Genomic DNA, 18,972 nt, shown 5'->3' on the forward strand with positions numbered 1-18,972 from the left:
CTAGAAGGTAATGACATACAAACACACATTTTCTGTTCATAATAATATTAATTTTGACATTAAATCATGTTTTTTATGTAGGGAATATTTTTCATATTTATATACAGTATATTTCAGAATACTTTGATTTGAAGGCAGGCTCAATTAGAAAGATTAAAAATTATATTAACACGTTAATAAATAAATAAATAGGAATTTCTTACCAAAAAAGATTTAAAAGAAATTTTCATTCATACACTTGGGTTGTTTTGAGTTTATTCTGATGTGCTCTGAATGATAGAAGATGAGTACTAAAAGGCATCCTATGTGAGAAGAAATATTATGCAGACAACTCTGTGCCAAATATGAAAGAAGGTTATGCAAGATATACAAAATATGGAAGCTCACTGAGTCAGGAAGTGGGAATATGTCGACATCCATCCATCCATCCATAACATCCGCATATTCAGCATTTTCTTTCTACATATTTCCTTTATTCCAAAAAAGGGCAACCGGCTCTTTATGTCGTCTTTTGTCTTTATTTATTCTTTAAAAATCATATTGCAATGGAAGAATGTAGTATAATTTTTATACTATTCAGCCTTGCCCTGTAGTCAAACCAAACCACCATACCGTCTGTAATGGAGCGTGTTAACTTCATCCGGGGGAGGCCTCGGGCAGCAGTAACCCCACATGACACCACAGCTCAGCCCTGCTCCATTTATCATGGCCTCAATTAGCTCTATAACTTTGCTTGTTTTGTGTTTTCGTTTTGTGGAAATATTTGTTCGCTGATGTGTGGGCCTTTGTGCGGAGGTGCATGCACGTTTGTGTATTTGCCGTGCGATATTGCGTGCCGCTCACATGTGTGGCAGCCGGCCTCCAGAGGAGCAGATTCGACAACAGAGCAGAGGAGAGGCGGAGGAATAAGAGCAAAAAGCAAATGTTGCTCAGCGGGCTGCGAATAACCGGCCTGAGGACATCAACAGGGCTGGAATGGAGTCAGAGAGGGAGAGAGAGGGGCGGGGGGGCGGACGAGAGGACAGGCACAAATGAGAGGAGAGGAGGGGAAAAGGAAAGACGGCGAGTGTTAAGGATGGTAAGAGGGAAGAATAAAGCGTGAGTGACATGGACTGAGGCATGGAAAAGAAGACGTATGAGTCATTAAGATGTGTTAAAGATTCGCTCAGTGCTTGGACTGCAATGTTGCTTGTCACACTACAACTTGGGGAAGACCAGGAGGTAGTGACACACACACACACACACACACACACGCACACACACACGCACACACACACGCACACACACACACACACACACACACACACACACATTGTTCTTTTATTCTATTTCCCCTCCATCCAGATGTCCACTCAGCAAGCATCCAGATGGCCTGGATACCCTCCCTATAGTGGAGAGGTGCTTTTGGACGCGTACACGCAAACACACACAAAGCAGCATGGCCGTGTTTTTCTCCCTCTCAGAGGGAGGATTAACTCTCCTCATTAGGGCCCCCCCATCCACCCCCGCCTCTCGCCATCGCCTCTCCTACCCCTCCTCCCTCCCCCGTCGGCCTGCCTCGCCGTCATTGGCTGCTTCTATCAGGACCACCGCTGACTGGATCGCCGTGACTACAGGACACAGGAGAGCGGGGGAGGAGGTGTGATGGGTTGATGTTGCCACGGTAATAGAGGAGGCGACCACTCACCAAATCATCGACCCGGGGCTGAAATGTAAAAAAAAAAAAAATTCAAGTGGAGGGGTGCGGAAAGCGGGTTAGAGGGAAAGGAGGAGAGGAGGGGGGGGAAAAAATAACAACAAGAGCGAGGGATTAGGCATCGACCGAGCAATCAGGAAGTCCATTTAGGACAAAGCGGCGTTAAAAAATCCTCCCAGATTTTAGCCGCGATCGTCAGAGCTGAGCTGCCAGTCCGATTGGACAGCTGCTCAAGATCTGTTGGGGAGGGGAAAAAAATAGAAGCACACAAAGGAAGGATGAAATGAGACAGGTGAAAATGAAACGGCGTGCTGTGATATTTCACTGCTGGCAATGAGTGAGAGGAGGTAAGCTGGTCGGTGTGATGCCCGGGGCGCTGAAATTGCAACAGAGAGAGAGAGAGAGGGACATTGCTGGATATGAAGAGCATGCGTCAGCACTAAAGCAGGGTGAACAAGAGCGGTCGGAGAGACAGCAGAGATGAGCGAGGTGGAGAGCGAGGTAGAGCGAGAGACAGATTGAGGGTAGAGGTTATTACCGTGGCGTGAGATGGGACGACAGAAATAGAGCCTGCCGGATTTGTCACCTCCAGTGCCACACCTTGGCTGCATCATCCCCAACGCTCCATCCCGGCAGCATCGGCATCCGCACATGGGATTTCCTTGTCTAGGAGGACAACAACGCCCAGTAAATTTAATTTGGAACGACCAGTTTGAACACCTCGGATGCTGTCTGAAGATTTAAGCCACTGGCATGTGAAAAGAACAAACTGTACCGTCTTTTAAAGAAGTGGATTGTCTTGTGTTTTTATTCAGAAGAGGAGGAAGAATCACTGCCTGCACACAACAATGAAGAAATAGGGACTATGTTCATTCTGCATCAAGAATTACTCTCTGAAGCCTGCCAGAGGAATGCATTACTAAAAGCTGTTTCCATTAAGATAAGCACCTGTGTTTTTACAGTCAGTGAACACAGCACTCACTGTGTGGACATGAGGAACTCAATGTCCGGCTATTTTCAAGGAAAGCTGACTCAACCTAAATGAGGAAGACAATGAAGGTGCGAGTACTGGAGGTCTACAGCGGCAGCATAGTTAGAAATATTGTGCTCTGCTGTATGAAATAATGAAGTGCTGTACTGTGAATGACATGCAGATTACTGTACTTGTCTTCCTAATGACAGCTCAGACCTGGAAGCTGGCTGACTGACTGACTAAGCGCGTGGGTTGCTCATTGACTGGAGCTGTGGCTATTTGAGGACTTTGAGGACACGTAACCCTGGGGCAGGTAGCGGCCGGGTGTTGGGAGCCTCACCATGGGGGAGACGGCAGATTACCAGAGGCTGCAGGACACGTCAGAGTCTGACTACCAACGCCTGCCCAGCGATGACGAAGAGGTAGACCTCTACAGTTTCCTTCATTATAGTAGTGATCCAGCTTTAAACAAACATGGAAGACAGATAAACAATGAGCAATGTCAGCAGGTATTATGGATCCTGTCAAAGGAAAATTAAAAGGCGTGAGATGATGTAAGTCTTGTTGTGTTGTTGCCCGAGGGAGAGCTGTTTGTCACTGAACAGAAAATGAATTTTGGATTGCAATAAAAGCAATCAGGTTATCAGTAGATTGTGGTTCTCAGCGCACTAATATGTATCTTTTAGGGCTGTCAAAGATAACTTGTTAACGCATATTTGTTTTAACGCCACTAATTTCTTTCCATTGGTACCAACCATGCCATAATAGCTTGTCGGGAAGGAGGCAAAATAACACTCCAAACTTGCGCTAAATTTTGGCGAGGAAAAGCTGTCATGGCCATTTTCAAAGGGGTCCCTTGACCTCTGACCTCAAGATACGTGAATGATAATGGGTTCTATGGGTACCCACGAGTCTCCCCTTTACAGACATGCCCACTTTATGATAATCACATGCAGTTTGGGGCTAGTCATAGTCAAGTCAGCAAACTGACACACTGACAGCTGTTGTTGCCTGTTGGGCTGCAGTTTACCATGGTATGATTTGAGCATATTTTTTATGCTAAATGCAGTAGAAACATTCACTTGGCAGCTGTTTTCAGGGGTTTTCATGACATTTTAGTGTGTTTTTTAAGGTCAGTTTGCGTATTAATAGTGGTGTAATGGGTTAGCACCTAACCAGATAAGTCTTTTTCACACGAGACATGTTTCGACATGTCACAGCAGGAAAATTAACAATAAAATGAATGATGGCTGAATTCAATTTAGCTGCTTCAGTTTCAGGGTTCTGGTATTGTGCATGCTGCCTCACTGTCACACTGTCATGACTTACTGAGACACTTATATAGAACAGAGTCATCGTACCATGACAAGAACAAAAAATGTCTGCTGTGAAAAAGACCTAATGTGTAAATATAATTCAGCGTCATAGATAAGCGCTCATTTATCTGACGCACAGAACCTGCTCTTTTACGATCACCATCGCTCTCCTCAACCCCCGCATACTCCACCACACACACAGCACTGCTCACCCACACACAAGGCCAGCCCCTGTGTGTGTGTGTCGAGTTATTGAATGCAGAACCATGAGGTCATTGATGAGGTGCTGCTGAATGAGTTCGGTGACAAGCAAACTATGATATTTTATAGCCTCCCACCTCTTCCGCAAAAAGCCCCCACGTCCTTTCACAAACTCTGTGATGTACTGACAGGCCGCACTGTTCTTTTGGCTTAGATGGGGCCAGTAATGCTATTTGGCTCTATGCTGTCAGTGTTCTTGCCTTTTTAAAATCTTTATTGGTAGCGTACTGTTGGGAGGCGGACGGGAAAGAGAGAGAGGGGGAGGACATACAGAAAGGGTTTCTGGCTGGATTTAAAAAGTACACATCACTACAGTGAACTGGCCAGGCCGATATTAGCTGTTTGCTGATGTACAAGTTTTTGTATTGTTACAAATGATTTCAAACAACACCCAGCCCCGCTCTCACCCAGTCTGTACTGGGATTGCCTCCAGCCCTCTGTGTGACCCTGCACAGCAGGATAAGCGGGTATAAAAAAACTGATGAGTGGATGAATGTGTAGATCTGTGTAACAGTTTAAATATCACGATTGTCGTGTCCGGCGTTTAGGGTCTGTGTGCTGCTAGTTGAGCAGAGTTAAGCCAGCGGACGCTGCAGCTGTCCTGGTTTCTGTGGGCTGAATCAGATCACTCTCTTTCTACAGCTGCAGCTTTGTGCTGAATACAGCGGTTTGCTGGTTTTAATGACACACATCTCTAACACACTGCATGCAGCCATCTCCATCAGAAACTCAGACAGAAAGACACGTAAGAACAGAAGAACCAAGGCACTAAGAGAGATCAGAGTCAAAGAGACTCTCTTCACATACACATTGATTTATCAGAGCAATCCTTTTATGCTTAATACAGATCTAGTTCTGATATGCTTTGGAGCAGGAGGGGATTAGTGAGCTTCAACCAGCACTACAGTGTTGAGCATCTGCTGTATTTTTTTCTAAATGGGAATAATAAATATTTTCCATTTATCTCATTGTAACACTGTAATACTAGGGATGTCACTAGAACTGATACTTCGGTACCAAGTCGATGCCAAAATTCTGAAAACGTCAGTGTTTGTTTTTCTACAGTACTGTGGGTACCGTTAGGGTTCGAGACTAACGTCGTCCCGTGGACGTAAAAAAAATGTGTTTGGGGTGCAGTAAACGCACCCTGTTTTTTCCCCGATAATAATGCTGCATTGCGAACAACAACTGTGTGTTGAAATCAGCATGGCGAGAGCTAGGTAACGTTAGCTGTTAGCTTTGTGCAGGACCGTGCTGCTTACCGGCTGCAAACAGCTAACGTTAACTAACTCTTGTCCTGCTGATTTCAGCATGGGAGGTGCCATTGATTTACATTATGATGCTATATTAAGTAAAAATGAGTATTGGGTGAAGGTAAAATCTAACGTTATCATGATGTGTTCAAATGTAATCTTGTAAAATGGAGTTTTTGGCGAGAAACTTGAATAGATATAGTTGTTTGAAGGAGTTTTCACATCAATATAAAATAGATAATAGAGAGGGAATCATGACCTGTTTAACTTCCTAACAAAAAACAGAATGCAAACGGTAATAAAGGAGTGGATGTTTTAATGTTTTTTACCGTGGTATCATATTGGTATCTAGAATCGGGGAATTTCACTGTTGCTATCGACTACTAAATTTCCTGTATTGTGACTTCCCTAGCACATACTGTGCTACATATTTGTTTCACATGTTGTTAACTGTCTGTAGGAGGTCAATCATCATTGACCGACATTTCCCGCTAACACCCTCCTTTCCCCTCTTAACCAGATTTAGGGGGATCAAAGAAGAGATTGCATAGGATGGGTGTGTTTTCAGGGCGGAGGCGACATTAGGAAGTATTAGTGGGGGTTGTTTTGGCAGTCTGGCGTAATGCATATTAGGCCAAGCTACTAAAAGGGGGACACATATGTTCTGTGTTCGCCCTGGAAAGCAATCCGTTTGTATCCAAAACGTATTCAGTTCCCACAGTCCGTTCTTCTCAACGCCCACCGCCACATGACGCCTCTCCTCTCCTGACTCTGTGAATGATGAGGTGCTGTTGGACGGTGAAGGGATTTAAGGAGAGCATGAAAAGCCAGACTTTGACAGAGGGGTTACTATCTGTGAGATCAGGAATGACGCATCTCTGTCTGTCTGTGCATGCAGGCCTCCGTCAGAGGCATCATCTCTGTGTGTGTGTGTGTTTGTGTGTGTGTAGATATTTTGCTTGCACAGTTGTAAGAGGGATTACTGTTGTTTGTTCTACTACTCCTTCACTCTGCTCTGCCAGTTTTTTGGCACCCGCCACCAAACCGCAGATTGACGTTTTGCCACAGAAAGGTTGCGACTTATTTTTGAAATGCACTTGCAGCGTGTCCACCACGTATCCACTAAGCTGTCTTAATTCCCAACACTGTACGTCAGTGTGAATCCAGCATGCCTCTGCGTGCCTGTGTCTGTGTACAGTGAGCATCATATTACAGAAGCTTAATGTGTGTGTGTGTGGTTCAGTATTTGGACATAATGCAGACCTCACACAGCGCTTTGTTGTTCATAATCTCATTAGCCAGCAAGAAACTAATTTGATGTCATGATAATACAATCTACACGGTCAGACGTTTAACTTGGGCTTAGCATCCTTTCATATTCCAGTTGAACAGCTATTGAGTCATACTGCTGTGTGTGTGTGTGTGTGTGCGTTTGTGTGTACACGCAACAAAGAGATGGAAAGAGAGAGAGAGCGGGAGATGGAGGCCAGATAGGAGCAGCTGGAGAGGCCTACAGTAGCTGCTTCTTTGTAAGTGTGAGGGATCAAGCGAGTCAGGCACAATTGAAGAGTTTTATTTACCCAAATTTCAACGTCCGTGAGAAACAAACTACTTATTTAACATGTTTATCAATTCACAGGGCAAAGGTAATGCAGCTCTTTTAAGCTTTGTATGAACTGAAGTCCACATCTGTGAAGTTAGACGCATGAACAACGAGTACATTTACATTCACATTGGTATTCCAGTCTCATCCTGGTTTTGATTATTTTCGGGATATGGTATTTACATTGAACATGAGCTACCAGGTTTTTTGTCTACATGCAGGTGCGTCTTGACTCCTGAACCTCCCTGCCACCCATTTCTGTACAGACTGAGCACAGAAATGTCAGACTTGCTCTTTATTTCAGCACGTTGGTCAACATTAAATAATATAAAGTCATATTTTTTTGTTTTAATGACTATTAACCTATACGGGTTTCTGAAACCAGGATATTGTGTTTATTGTGCCATAAAATAACCAGGGTACTCTATTAACCTGATCAAGTGTAGAATATCTTTATAAAGTGCAATAGTGGCTTGATATGTCACTTATTTTTACTATGTCTTTTTTAATCTTTCTTTATATTACTATATTTATCTGTATGACAGGTGCACGTATGTGTTGTGGTGTGTAGGCCTGCGTGCATGTGTGGAATGTTAAATGTAGAGCTGCAACGATTAATTGATTAGTTGTCAACTATTAAATTAATCGCCAACTATTTTGATAATCCATTAATGGATTTGAGTATTTTTTTCTGATCTGATTTCAGCTTCTTAAATGTGAATGTTTTCTGGTTTCTTTACTCCTCCATGACAGTAAACTGAATATCCTTGAGTTGTGGACAAAACAAGACATTTGAGGACGTCATCTTGGGTTTTGGGAAACACTGATCGACATTTTTCACCATTTTCTTATATTTTATAGACCATAATAATAATAATCATTAGTTTGCAGCCCTACTAATAAGTCACCCATCCTCCCCACTGAATACTCCTTCATAAGATTAGTGCTGCCTAGTGGTATCAGAGTGGAGCTGCAGGTCGACTTACTGACCATTAATCGTATTGGTCTAATCTCCTTAGTGAGGAGGCAGCTGACGGCACTGTGACACATTCCTTCCACTGATTTAAATCTGCCCAGCATCAGTGTAACCTGGATATCTGATGCTCTACATACACTGTTCAGTAAACTCAGCTCTTTACTTCACTAAACATACATCCCATAAGACACCATCACACACACACACCTGCGTACCTGAGAATCAGTTCTTTGTGTTTTGGATGTTCTTTCCAGAAAAGGTTTATTTTCAGCTTTTTAAACTCAGCAGTTCAAGAGTCAGCTACAGGCTTTTTGTCCAGCCGCTGATTTTAAGGAATGTGGGCTATTTTATATCATCTATTCATAGTCATGTGACTTACATAACTGTTCCTATAATCAAGCAAACATTATTTTCTTTTTTGTCATAGCAATAAAGTTGATTATACTGTAACTGAAGCACATTAGCCGACTTATAGTTGGAAAGCAGCAGAGATCATGTGGACTTGAGGGAATTTTCATGCCTTTAATGGCATAACTCACTTCAGGGAGTTGTGGTTGCAAAGGGGGAAGAGAGGGCGGGGAAGGGTCTTTGCTTTTTTTTCCCCTCCTCCTGTCCGGTCACATCCTGTGTGCTTGATGATTTAGATCCAGATTCATGACGTCACCTCTGCGTCTGAGTGACTGTGAGAATAAGACAGCTGATGGCTCAACGAGCCCGGGAGGAATCCACATCTCAACTCTTGAAATAATGGACTAATGGAGCCAGCTAGTAGCCCACTCAGCTATTCCTCATAAAACATTTGTGAAAGGCAGCACATGAAAAATAGAAGTTACTCTAGAGGCTGTGGACCTTTAGGAGGCTTTTTGAGGTAGTGTTAGAGCTCTGGAGCCGTATGTGTGATGAGAGTGTTTGTGATTTCACCGCACCACCACCACCACCCTTTCTCTGGGTGTGGAAAACTTGCAAGCTTGATTTGATTGTTAGATACAGTACAGTGAAAGAACCAACAATGATCTGACACACCTGTCAATAAGACTTTCTGGTGTGCATGAACTTCGCAGTGATAAATACAATACATTGAAGGAAAAAGCTATTGCTGTTCAGGTTATACCGACAGAGCAGCGGGACAGACTAAAGAGACTCCTTCAGCCTCATACTACGGATCTTTTCTGCTCAGCTTTTCCCCGTGCAGTTTCGTAAAACTGATGTAAGTCTTTTGCCATGAGGGCTCCCTGGAATCCATTTTATCTAGTTTCTCTGATATTAGGGGGTTTATTTGGGTACATAATCTATTTCCTTGTTCACATAGGGAGTGTTGCACAGGTGCAGTCTTTTCTGAAAACATAGGGTTGATATGCGTTGCCCTAGTTCATGTATAGTAATGATATATTGTGTCACTTGACACTGAGTGCTTGGCCATTTTCCCCCTTGTTACTTAATTTACGGCTTTTTTTTGCATAATTGAGATGGATTTTTAGTTGTTTTTTTTCCAACCCAAATTAGGGCTAGACAATATAATGATATGTGTATGTGATTATTTCATATAGACTATTTAATTACCAGAATACATGCTATGTTGTGATATATATCGTTATTGAGATATGAAATGACCTTTATCGTGACAGAAGGTTTTGGCTATATCACCCAACTCTTACCAAAATTAGTTTGGGTGTGAGCTATGGCAAATTACATAAAGTAAGCTATTTTAATGTTTGTTACTGTCATGTTTATAATGATCTTTTGATTGAAGTGTGTCATTTAGACAAATAGATAAAATGTATGCAACGATCTTAGATCATAAGTATAAATTGCTTATGATCTTCCGACAGGTATTCTGAGAAATACAGGCCTAAAATCTTTATGCACACCGAAGCTTTTTTTCTGAATGGCCGTCCCTGGGTCAGCTTACTTCACCGTAAATCAGATAACAAACCAAACACTGCTGGTCTTGTTGTGAATGGAGACGCGTAGATGCAAACCAGCATACTCATAAACAAAACCACACAGCACCACATGCTCTTCAGATCAGAGATGTCTGCTGTCCTGTCTCTAATTAAAGCCAGATATTTTATGACAACATCCCTATTTGTTGTTGTTTTCTCTTTCCTTCCCCTCTGTGACTCCACCGTCTGCTCACCTCCCTTCCTTCCTCTAGTAAACACAACACATCCTAATTAAAAGCAGAGGAGTATGGCGGTGGATGAAAGACGGAGGGAGCAGAGAAATATCCAAAGTCAAAAGCTGAATAGGTTGATTAACTAGCAAAGAACAAAGAAAAAACAATGAGCAGCAGAGAGAACAATAAGCTGTGATATTAGAAAAGCAAAAGCTTAACAGTGTCTGGCACAAGAGACGGAATGAGAGGGGGCTTCGCTGCTACTGAGGGTCTGAAAAGCAGCTGGTAAGGGTTTGTTTATAGTCAGCAGAGGGGGAGAGAGATAACATTTTTGGAGGATTAGAGGCAGGAAATAAAAGGCAGCACCAAATAAAGAAGAAAATGCATCGGGTAGGCCAGACCCTGGGGAGGGAGGGAGGCTGAGAGAGTGAAAGAGAGGGGATTAATGAAGGAGAGAAGGATAGGGAGGAGAAGGGTGAGGTGAGGACTTCTATGCCGTGGTGGTAAAAGACAAAATAGACGTCATTGATACGGAGAAGGAGTGGGGGAGCTGAGTGAAGTTAGGTGGCCTGGGCAGGTCTTGTTAGGATAATTGGTTTTTATTTTGAGCTGTATCTTAACGTATTAGTCACCCACTGACAGACATCTGCTGCCTCTGTGATTTATAAGCACCAGTCAGGCAACAGCTTCTATGTTTGTACTATTAAAATGATTTAGTGTTGTCAATATGTGATTGTTAATAAAGAAGTTAAGTGGTTTCAAGCTACTGCAGCCTTTTGAACATGCTTTTTAGGTTTAAAATGATTCATAAGTACTTTAAAGATCTAGACTGCATTTATTTGTAGGGCTGTAACTAATGACTAGTACAAAACAAAATGCTGTTCTACTTTTCTAAAGCCCAAGTTGATGTCTTAGCTTAGCCTCAAGAGCTGGTTTTGTACGATCATCAGTTCAAATCCCCCAAATGATTGATTCACCATCACATTAGACAAAGCCAAACTGCAAAAACATAATAATAAAACTGAGAAAGTGAAACCAATGTTTGGTATTTTTGCTTGGAAAATGACTTTAGATAAATAGTCGGAAACTGTTTTTTTTTAACGTACAGAATAGAAATGTTGCACACCGAGTCCGATGCATTTTATCATTGAGACAAAACTGAATTAATTTTGTGGGTGCGATGGATAGCAATAGTTCCAAACAGGGCTAATGAATGAATGACATTAGCAAGAAGCTATCGTTTAGCTGCCGAGAGCACAATCACTACTGACTGACTAATCTTTCCTACATCCTACATTGTTTTGCGACCATCCCTGATTCAACGCTGTTCGACCAGAATTTATCTTTAAGTTCATCATCTCTGTATTCTTTTATGTCTTAATCATAAAGTGCTTTGACGTCATTTTGGATGATGACGTTTGCACGGACGGTGGCTCTGAGTGGTCAAACAACCCTCTTTTGCCTTTTGACGAATGCGAAGAAAACGCAGAAAATACAAGCTGTTCCGAAAACTTAAATGACGTACGAAAGTTTCGGAGTCGGTGTGTAAACTCGATTGACACAACGAGGGGTCGTATTTTTTTTTAACGTGCGACAATTTTGGACAAAAAATACGGACTTGGTGTTCTAAGGCCTTAAGTCTTATGATAAAGTAAAGCATACTAATGATTTTTTTTTGCGTTTTACAAGAAATTTAAGAGAAAAACATAATGTATAGGAATATCTTCATATACATTCCCATACATATTTTATGATCAGTCTGTTATTTTGTAGGACTATTCCCAGAGTGTATACCACAAGAGTGTCACAAGTTCACTCAAAACCAGTGGTTTCAGTGACAGTCAAACTAAAAAAAAACAAAAGTGAAATTTCTCCATTGTGGTGAAATTTAAGATAATCAGGCCGGGATATGAGAAGAGATTGAGCAGTGGAGAAGGGGAAGAAGTGGTTGGTCGTGGGTGTGTGTGTGTGTGTGTGTGTGTGTGTGTGTGTGTGTGTGTGTGTGTGTGTGTCTGTGTGTGTGTGTTTGGGGGGTTGCATCACAGGAAACAAGCTCTCCATCCTGCAGTTGAATGTGACCCTTTGGCCCTGGATCAAATGCTCCTCCGGGCTGAATACCATGAAGCCTCTGTCCTCTCTGCACCACGCACTGCTCCGCGCTGCACGGACCGTCTGACAGACTGACTGCAGGAGGGAAAGGAGGGGGGGAGGACCGAAAGATAGGGTGAGGGAGGAGAGCTGGGAAAAGGGTACAGAGGGAGAAAGTGAGAGAATAAGTGAAGAGACAACAACAGAGGAAAGAAGAGATGATACAAACACTCAACATACAGCACAAGCACACATTGCTGTTCCTGAAACCAACCAGACCCTAAAATGTGAAACCAGAGACGCTCACTCACTCTGGCTCTCACGTCCCTGCTGCTGCCTGCCCGACTGGCAAGCGATTGAATCGGGGAGAAGTCCTATTTTTAGCCCCACGCTCGATGGAGAGATGGAAAAGCAAACAGACAGTAGCTGCACGCGCAAAGACAGCAAGAGAAAGAGAGCGAGGGAGTCTGTGTGAGAGAGAGAGAGAGAGAGAGAGAGAGAGAGAGAGAGAGGGAGTGAAAGGAAGAGAGGAAGGAGGAGTGACTTATTTGTGAAGTTCTATAAGTTTGGATCAGTGGCTCACTGCTGTCTGAGGAGGACACATGGCTGGACTGGGCACAGAGCAGAGCTGAGAGGATTTCTCTGCTACAAACAGCAGCTCTTAATCACTCCACAGCCTGTTTTTTCCCCACATATTAGAAGACAGTTTAAGTTCCCTTTTGCAAGCTGAAGTGCTACATGGATGCCTCTTTGCCTTCTTGAGGGAGCTGAAGCTAAAGAAGGGGCTTACAGGACGATTTGCCCCGCCATGGAATGTTGTAGATTTGCCTACAGGATCTTAGGAAGTTTTTCTTCGCCCTCTCGGGTTCAGAGCTACGGGTCTGGATCCGAGGAGCGCTTCTTAGAATCCCCTCAGAGACTGGGAACGTCAAACTGGGAGGACTGTGGCTCTGGTAATGATTTAATGGACGAGCAGCCACCTCTGGCCATTTAAACGCACACTTTTTTTTGCACCTACAATTCATCCAGACGAAGGAATTCAGGATGCGGCGTTTTGACAAGCTGAAAAAGTCATTCCCCTTCCTGGCACACTTTCACGTCTATCGAGTAAGTCTGGTGTCTGTCTGATGTCTGCTCTTCCCTGGTCCACTGAGGGGTTTTATTATTTGGAAATATGACATGCATATTGATAACTATAGTCAGGATCATGTGGTCTACCCAGATGTTTGAATATAGTGTTTATATCATGGATATGGTGGTCAGTGGTCTGTCAGTGTGTGTGTGTGTGTGTGTGTGAGGACTCTCCAGCTGGACTGAAGCCGTCCTCTGGGAGGGTTGTTGTTATTGCAGCAGGATGTTAGAGCAGAACAGATCTGATACAGGACATGACTTTGGCCAGGAGATGTGTATGTGTGTGTGTGTGTGTGTGCATTTCTCCACCACCATGAGGAATGAGTTCAGGCCAGAGGCATTTCTCAGCAGGGACATCATGTTGTTTCTCTGCATCTGCATTCCTACATCATCTCTCTCCCCTCTCTTTGCCTCATGCTTGTTGTTTCTGTCTCTTTCTTTTCACTTTTCATTTGAAACTGAAAAAAAAAATTGGACTTTGCTCCTTATTTCGTAACATTTCATGTTCCTTTAAAACAAAAAAATGATGTGGGGAGAAATTTCACAATTTAGTGCCTTAATACTGGACTTCTGGCCCTGGTTGGATTTCTCAACATCCTGCCACAAGTCACACTTAATTGAACGTAGCGTTCCTCCTGTTGACCTCACACCTCCACAATGTGCATATAGGAGTAGGGATGTCACGATACTAGAAATTTCGATACCAATACCAGTGAAATTCCACAGTTCTTGATACCCAGTTCAATACCACGGTAAAAAACAAAATAATAAATTCCATATACTTCAACATACACTCCTTTTTTACCGTTTGCATACTGCTTTTTGCAAATTTATTATTTATCCCTGATGATCTGCCTCAGGTTTCTTGCCAAAAACTAAATTTGACAAGATTGCATTTTAACACATCCTGATAACGTTATGATTTAGATACGCCCAATACTCTTTTTTTTACTGAATAGAGTTCAGTCCCAATTCCCGGTACCTGGCGTACTGTAGAAAAACAAGTACTGTCACATTATCAGAATTTTGGCATCGACTTGGAACCAAAGTATCATTTCTCTTGACATCCCTATATAGGATGGATGTCAAGATAAGCACCTTAAGATGTGAAAGCTCACCTTCTTCTTCCTCCCAAAATGTTACTTGATAATGTCAGTTGGTGACAAAAGTATATGATCTTTGTCAGATTAGACACAACCCATCTTAACCACCTCGACAAATGAATGCGTGACAACTAATTTCTGTGCAGCACCTGTCTCCAAAAAGTGTAAAACGTAATATCCTGTTTAATGAGTTTTGTAAAATTGGTTAGCAAGTTGACAGAGAAATATGATATGAGGGCTTTAGCACCTTGATTTTGACCCCCTCGTGCCTCAAATGTGACACTCTCATGGAAAGAGGCCCGAGAGGAAGCTGACTTGCGTCTTTGGCACCGTCCAGTGAAATAACACTTGCATGTTGACTGTCAGGGGAGATCAGACTTGGGGCTGTGTTGTGGAGGGTGTTATAGTTCATGGTGTATGCTCCGTAGAGGAATATGTTGTGCTTTAGACAAAAATGTTTTTTTTTTTGGTTGCACGTGAAAAAGTTTAAGTGTTGTGAGGGAAAACTTTGGCTTTAAACTCTTAAGAGCGTGAGCTGCAGATCAAATAAACATGCTACATGGCAGGAGAGCATTTGGCACAGATTAGCGATGTAGTGGACCAGCCAAACAGACCGCTGTATCGTCTTTCCCAGGGTAGGGGTCAGGCATGATGCAGCAAAATGCAAAACATGGAGATGGATTCAAATGACTGCAGCTGTAGTTAATCCTAAAGCCACAGGCACCGCAGGCATTCAGTGCTGCCTGCATCTCTATAAAGTGGATCATACAGGTTATTATGTTATATTGGGTTAGGTTAATAACAGACTTGTTGTACCTGCTTCACTCAAAACAGAGGATTTCTCTTCAAGCGAACATCAAAGAGTCCTGCTGAGCCAAAGCTGCATGTTTGGACCTCACTAAAGAGATATCAGCTGACCCACTTTTATGTGCATTGCGATGAATTTGTATCGGGGATGCGGACATCTGGCATAACCATCGGGGATTGAGCCCTCCCAGCAGATCGGCCTCAGTCGGACCTCGCATCAAAATATTCATGGAAAATACAGGACCACTCACTTTCCATTGAAAAGTCACGGCTGATACATATTTTCAGTGTTTTGGGGGGATGGTCCCGTTATTTTTTTTTATGGCCCAACAAGAGGTGTGTATCTGTGTGAGAATGAAAGGCGTTCTCTAACTCCTCAGGTCACAGTCATGGAGCAATAGGAAGTGACCTCTAACCAAGCCCATTAACAAGTTTTTAATGACAGAAGGGAAGCTGTGACCTCTGACACTTTCCTCTGGACCTTGTAACCTTGGCTCAGCCAGCACAGGAAGTTCCTCATTCACAGAGTCTAATTACTACTCACTCAGCGGAGTGACTTCTACGCCCCCAGAGCATCCACCCTAAAGGTCTCCCTGTCAGTCTCTGCAGATTAGGAATGTTTGTCATTTTCTGTGTGTTGATTAGGTCGGTTCACTTCCCCGTTGAGATTTGGAATAATACAGTGTCAGCAGGTGTAATGGAGGAGTACATCAGCTTTTATAGTGGTTCATCTTCAAAGTTGTTAACTGCCTTTACTCTCTATCTAACTCCATCATCTTGACTAACAGCCCTATGAAGAAGATTTCAGATGGATTTCAGCTCCATGTTGTGCTAGTTTCAGCTTGTCACATTAAGTAGACGGCGATGGATGATGTTTTAAGCTGGGGTGTTATGTTTTGACATTGAAGATTGATGGTCTGACTCAGCGTCTCATGGAGGGACGTAGTACAGTGTATACATTGTGGTCGGATTGTTTAGGAGCCTCCCGTTTGTCTTCACTGACACTTATGGACACCAGATGTGCATCATTCATCTCATGTCTGTTGTATGACTGTGATGTTTTTACAGCAGAGCTCCCCAAAATGCTACCGTCTGTTTCCAGAGTAGTTATTAATCTGTTTTGATGTTGTTTGAATATTTTGGAAGAAAATAAATTGCTGACTATGTGGTATATTTATACCATAATGACACTGGATATGTAATCAATGCATATTTGATACTTTCAGAGTAAATTTAGTCAGTTTTTGGTCCACTGGCGAGCAACGTATGCTATATCCATGTCCTTGTTTATATGATGTAAATTAGGGAAACCCAGTCTGAAGTGTGTGTGTGTCCAAATGTGTGTATTTTTAGTGTATATGTATATTTTTGACTAATCATTAGGTATTTTAATTCTAGAGCTACAATGATAAATCAATTAGGTGTCAACTATTAAATCGATCGCCAACTTTTTTGATAATCGATAAATCGGTTTGAGTAATTTTTTAAGAAAAAAAGTGTCTGATTCCAGCTTCTTCAATGTGAATATTTTCCGGTTTCTTTACTCCTCTATGACAGTAAACTGAATATCTTTGAGTTTTGGACGAAACAAAACATTTGAGGACATCACCTTGGGCTTTGGGAAATACTGATCGACATTTTTCACCATTTTCGGACATTTTATAGACCAAACAACTAATCGATTAATGGAGAAAATAATCAACAGATTAATCAACAAGGAAAATAATCGTTAGTTACAGCCCTAGTTGACTCTGATGTAAATGTCTAAGCGTCTAAGAAGGTATTTGGTGCTGTAACAATTACTGGAGAGCAAACAATAAATCTGAGCTCAGTTTACTTTCCTTTTTTTATTTTTTTACAGAACAGAATGGTTTAATTGTTTCTCAGTGACTTTCTATCCGGCTATATTTTATAGCTTTGACACCAAGCATTGAGGAAACTGTTGAATGAATATTGAACTCGGTTCCCTGTATTCTTTGTGTGTTTTTGCAGAAACTGGGCAGTAGCATGCAGTGTGAGGAAGGCACAGAATGGCTGCTGGAGCTGCTGATGGAGGTGCAGCTGCAGCAGTACTTGCTGCGGATCCGAGACGACCTCAACGTCACGCGGCTGTCACACTTCGACTACGTCAAGAACGAAGACCTGGAGAAGATCGGCATGGGTCGACCTGGTGAGAAACTGTGTGTGTGTGTGTGTGTTTTGTTGTATTAACGAGAATTTGTTTGCACAGTATATGTTTTTGAACATTTGTGTTCAGTCCACCAAAAGGCCAAATTCCTCTTCAGTTCGGCTCATCACAGAAGTCTGAACACAATAAATGTGAGCAGGTGCATTTGTAGCTGTTTTGTTCAGTTCCTCCTGACCCAGCTGGAAAACTCCCTGGCAGAGTTGAAAAGTAAATTGCAATATTGTCCATGATTCAAGGCCTTAAGTGTAACTCTGGTATTTTCCCCCCCCGTTTTCCCATATTTTTGTGTATGACTAAAATGAACAACAATTTCTGAAACGACAGCTGCTCACAGGCTGTAATATGGTGCTATTGGGGCAAGCTGGCACCGTCATTTACATCCACTAGAGTGCCTGTTTTTGCCATGACAGGCTCTGATTGTTATTATAAGTGTCTGACATTATGGAAAGAGTCTCGCTCAAGGAGAGGTCTCGTTCTTAAATCTGGCGAGGTTACGTGTTGCCGCAAGACAACGGTGCAATAGTGGAATACGTCTATGGTGGAAACGCGAGTGCCAGCCGGGCAGAGTTTGTGTTGGAGTAAAGAAAGCGTAGCTTTCATGTCTGAATATTTAGATAATTTCCATAATGTGGATGAGGTCTTTGAATTCGATTGCCGCCCGTACTTACTTGAGCCACAGTTTACGGATATTCAGATTTCACAACGACTTCTCCTTGAGCGAGACTTGGACACAATAACAAGCGTGAAAATGTACAAAAATCCTTTTATTTCTCTGCAGGGCTTTTACATAATGTTGTCAGACATTTATAATATCAATCTGAGCCTTGTCAGTGGCAAAAACAAGCACTTTTAGTGAACGTAATGTTACATTGACGCTGCTCACTTGCCTTGGCAGCTTGTTTAGCGGCAGAGCACTCCCTCAATACTGGACCAGTTTCATAAACTGTTGTCTCCATCAGTCACTAAGACACAAAACATGAGGAAATTGACAAACCTTAACCAGATTGAAAAATACTTACCGTTTAAGACACCACCTTTTTTTTCTTTCTACACATTGCTTCCTATATTACAACTATTATCTTATAATATTACTTTTGTCTTCAGTAGTGGCATTGTGTCATTTGGCTCACCCTCAGCATAGCTGGAGCAAATCCTCCATCACTAATACCCCTAATATCATTTTAAAGTGACAACCGGTAATTAGGCACAATAGGAGAGGACACTTAAGTGCCAAGTCTTTTGTGTGTGCGGTGTGTGTGTGAAGGGGATGGCAGCAGTAATGTTCTAAATCCAGTTACTGAGGCCCTCGGGGCCTCGGCTACCGAGCCGCTTAAGACTAATTACACCCACATCTCCAGCTCATATATTCATCACATCTTTTTCCTCCACTCAGCTCACTGTTCTCTAAGCTCTCGACCTTTTCTTCTTTCCTGTATTTGTTTTATCTCCAATTTCTTCTCA

The 18,972-nt window shown here is 42.5% G+C and overlaps 1 protein-coding gene across 10 annotated transcripts in view; it reads left to right on the top strand.

The window, feature by feature from the left end:
- The window catches only part of tnk2b (tyrosine kinase, non-receptor, 2b), a 64,744-nt gene that overhangs the window by 24,485 nt on the left and 21,287 nt on the right, over window positions 1-18,972 (top strand). For 4 of the 10 annotated variants that reach the window (XM_037787484.1, XM_037787480.1, XM_037787487.1 and 1 more), the window contains exons 3-4: window positions 2,879-3,091; window positions 17,316-17,493. In XM_037787484.1, the coding sequence (XP_037643412.1) occupies window positions 3,011-3,091; window positions 17,316-17,493 (259 nt within the window). In that variant the 5' untranslated portion in view covers window positions 2,879-3,010. Of the gene's footprint in view, window positions 1-1,766; window positions 3,092-12,779; window positions 13,390-17,315; window positions 17,494-18,972 lie in introns of those variants that run through there. The other 6 variants (XM_037787483.1, XM_037787482.1, XM_037787481.1 and 3 more) reach the window with 6 other exon arrangements.

This window comes from Sebastes umbrosus, chromosome 12 (assembly GCF_015220745.1).
Source record: "Sebastes umbrosus isolate fSebUmb1 chromosome 12, fSebUmb1.pri, whole genome shotgun sequence".
NCBI classification, from domain to species: Eukaryota; Metazoa; Chordata; class Actinopteri; order Perciformes; family Sebastidae; genus Sebastes; species Sebastes umbrosus.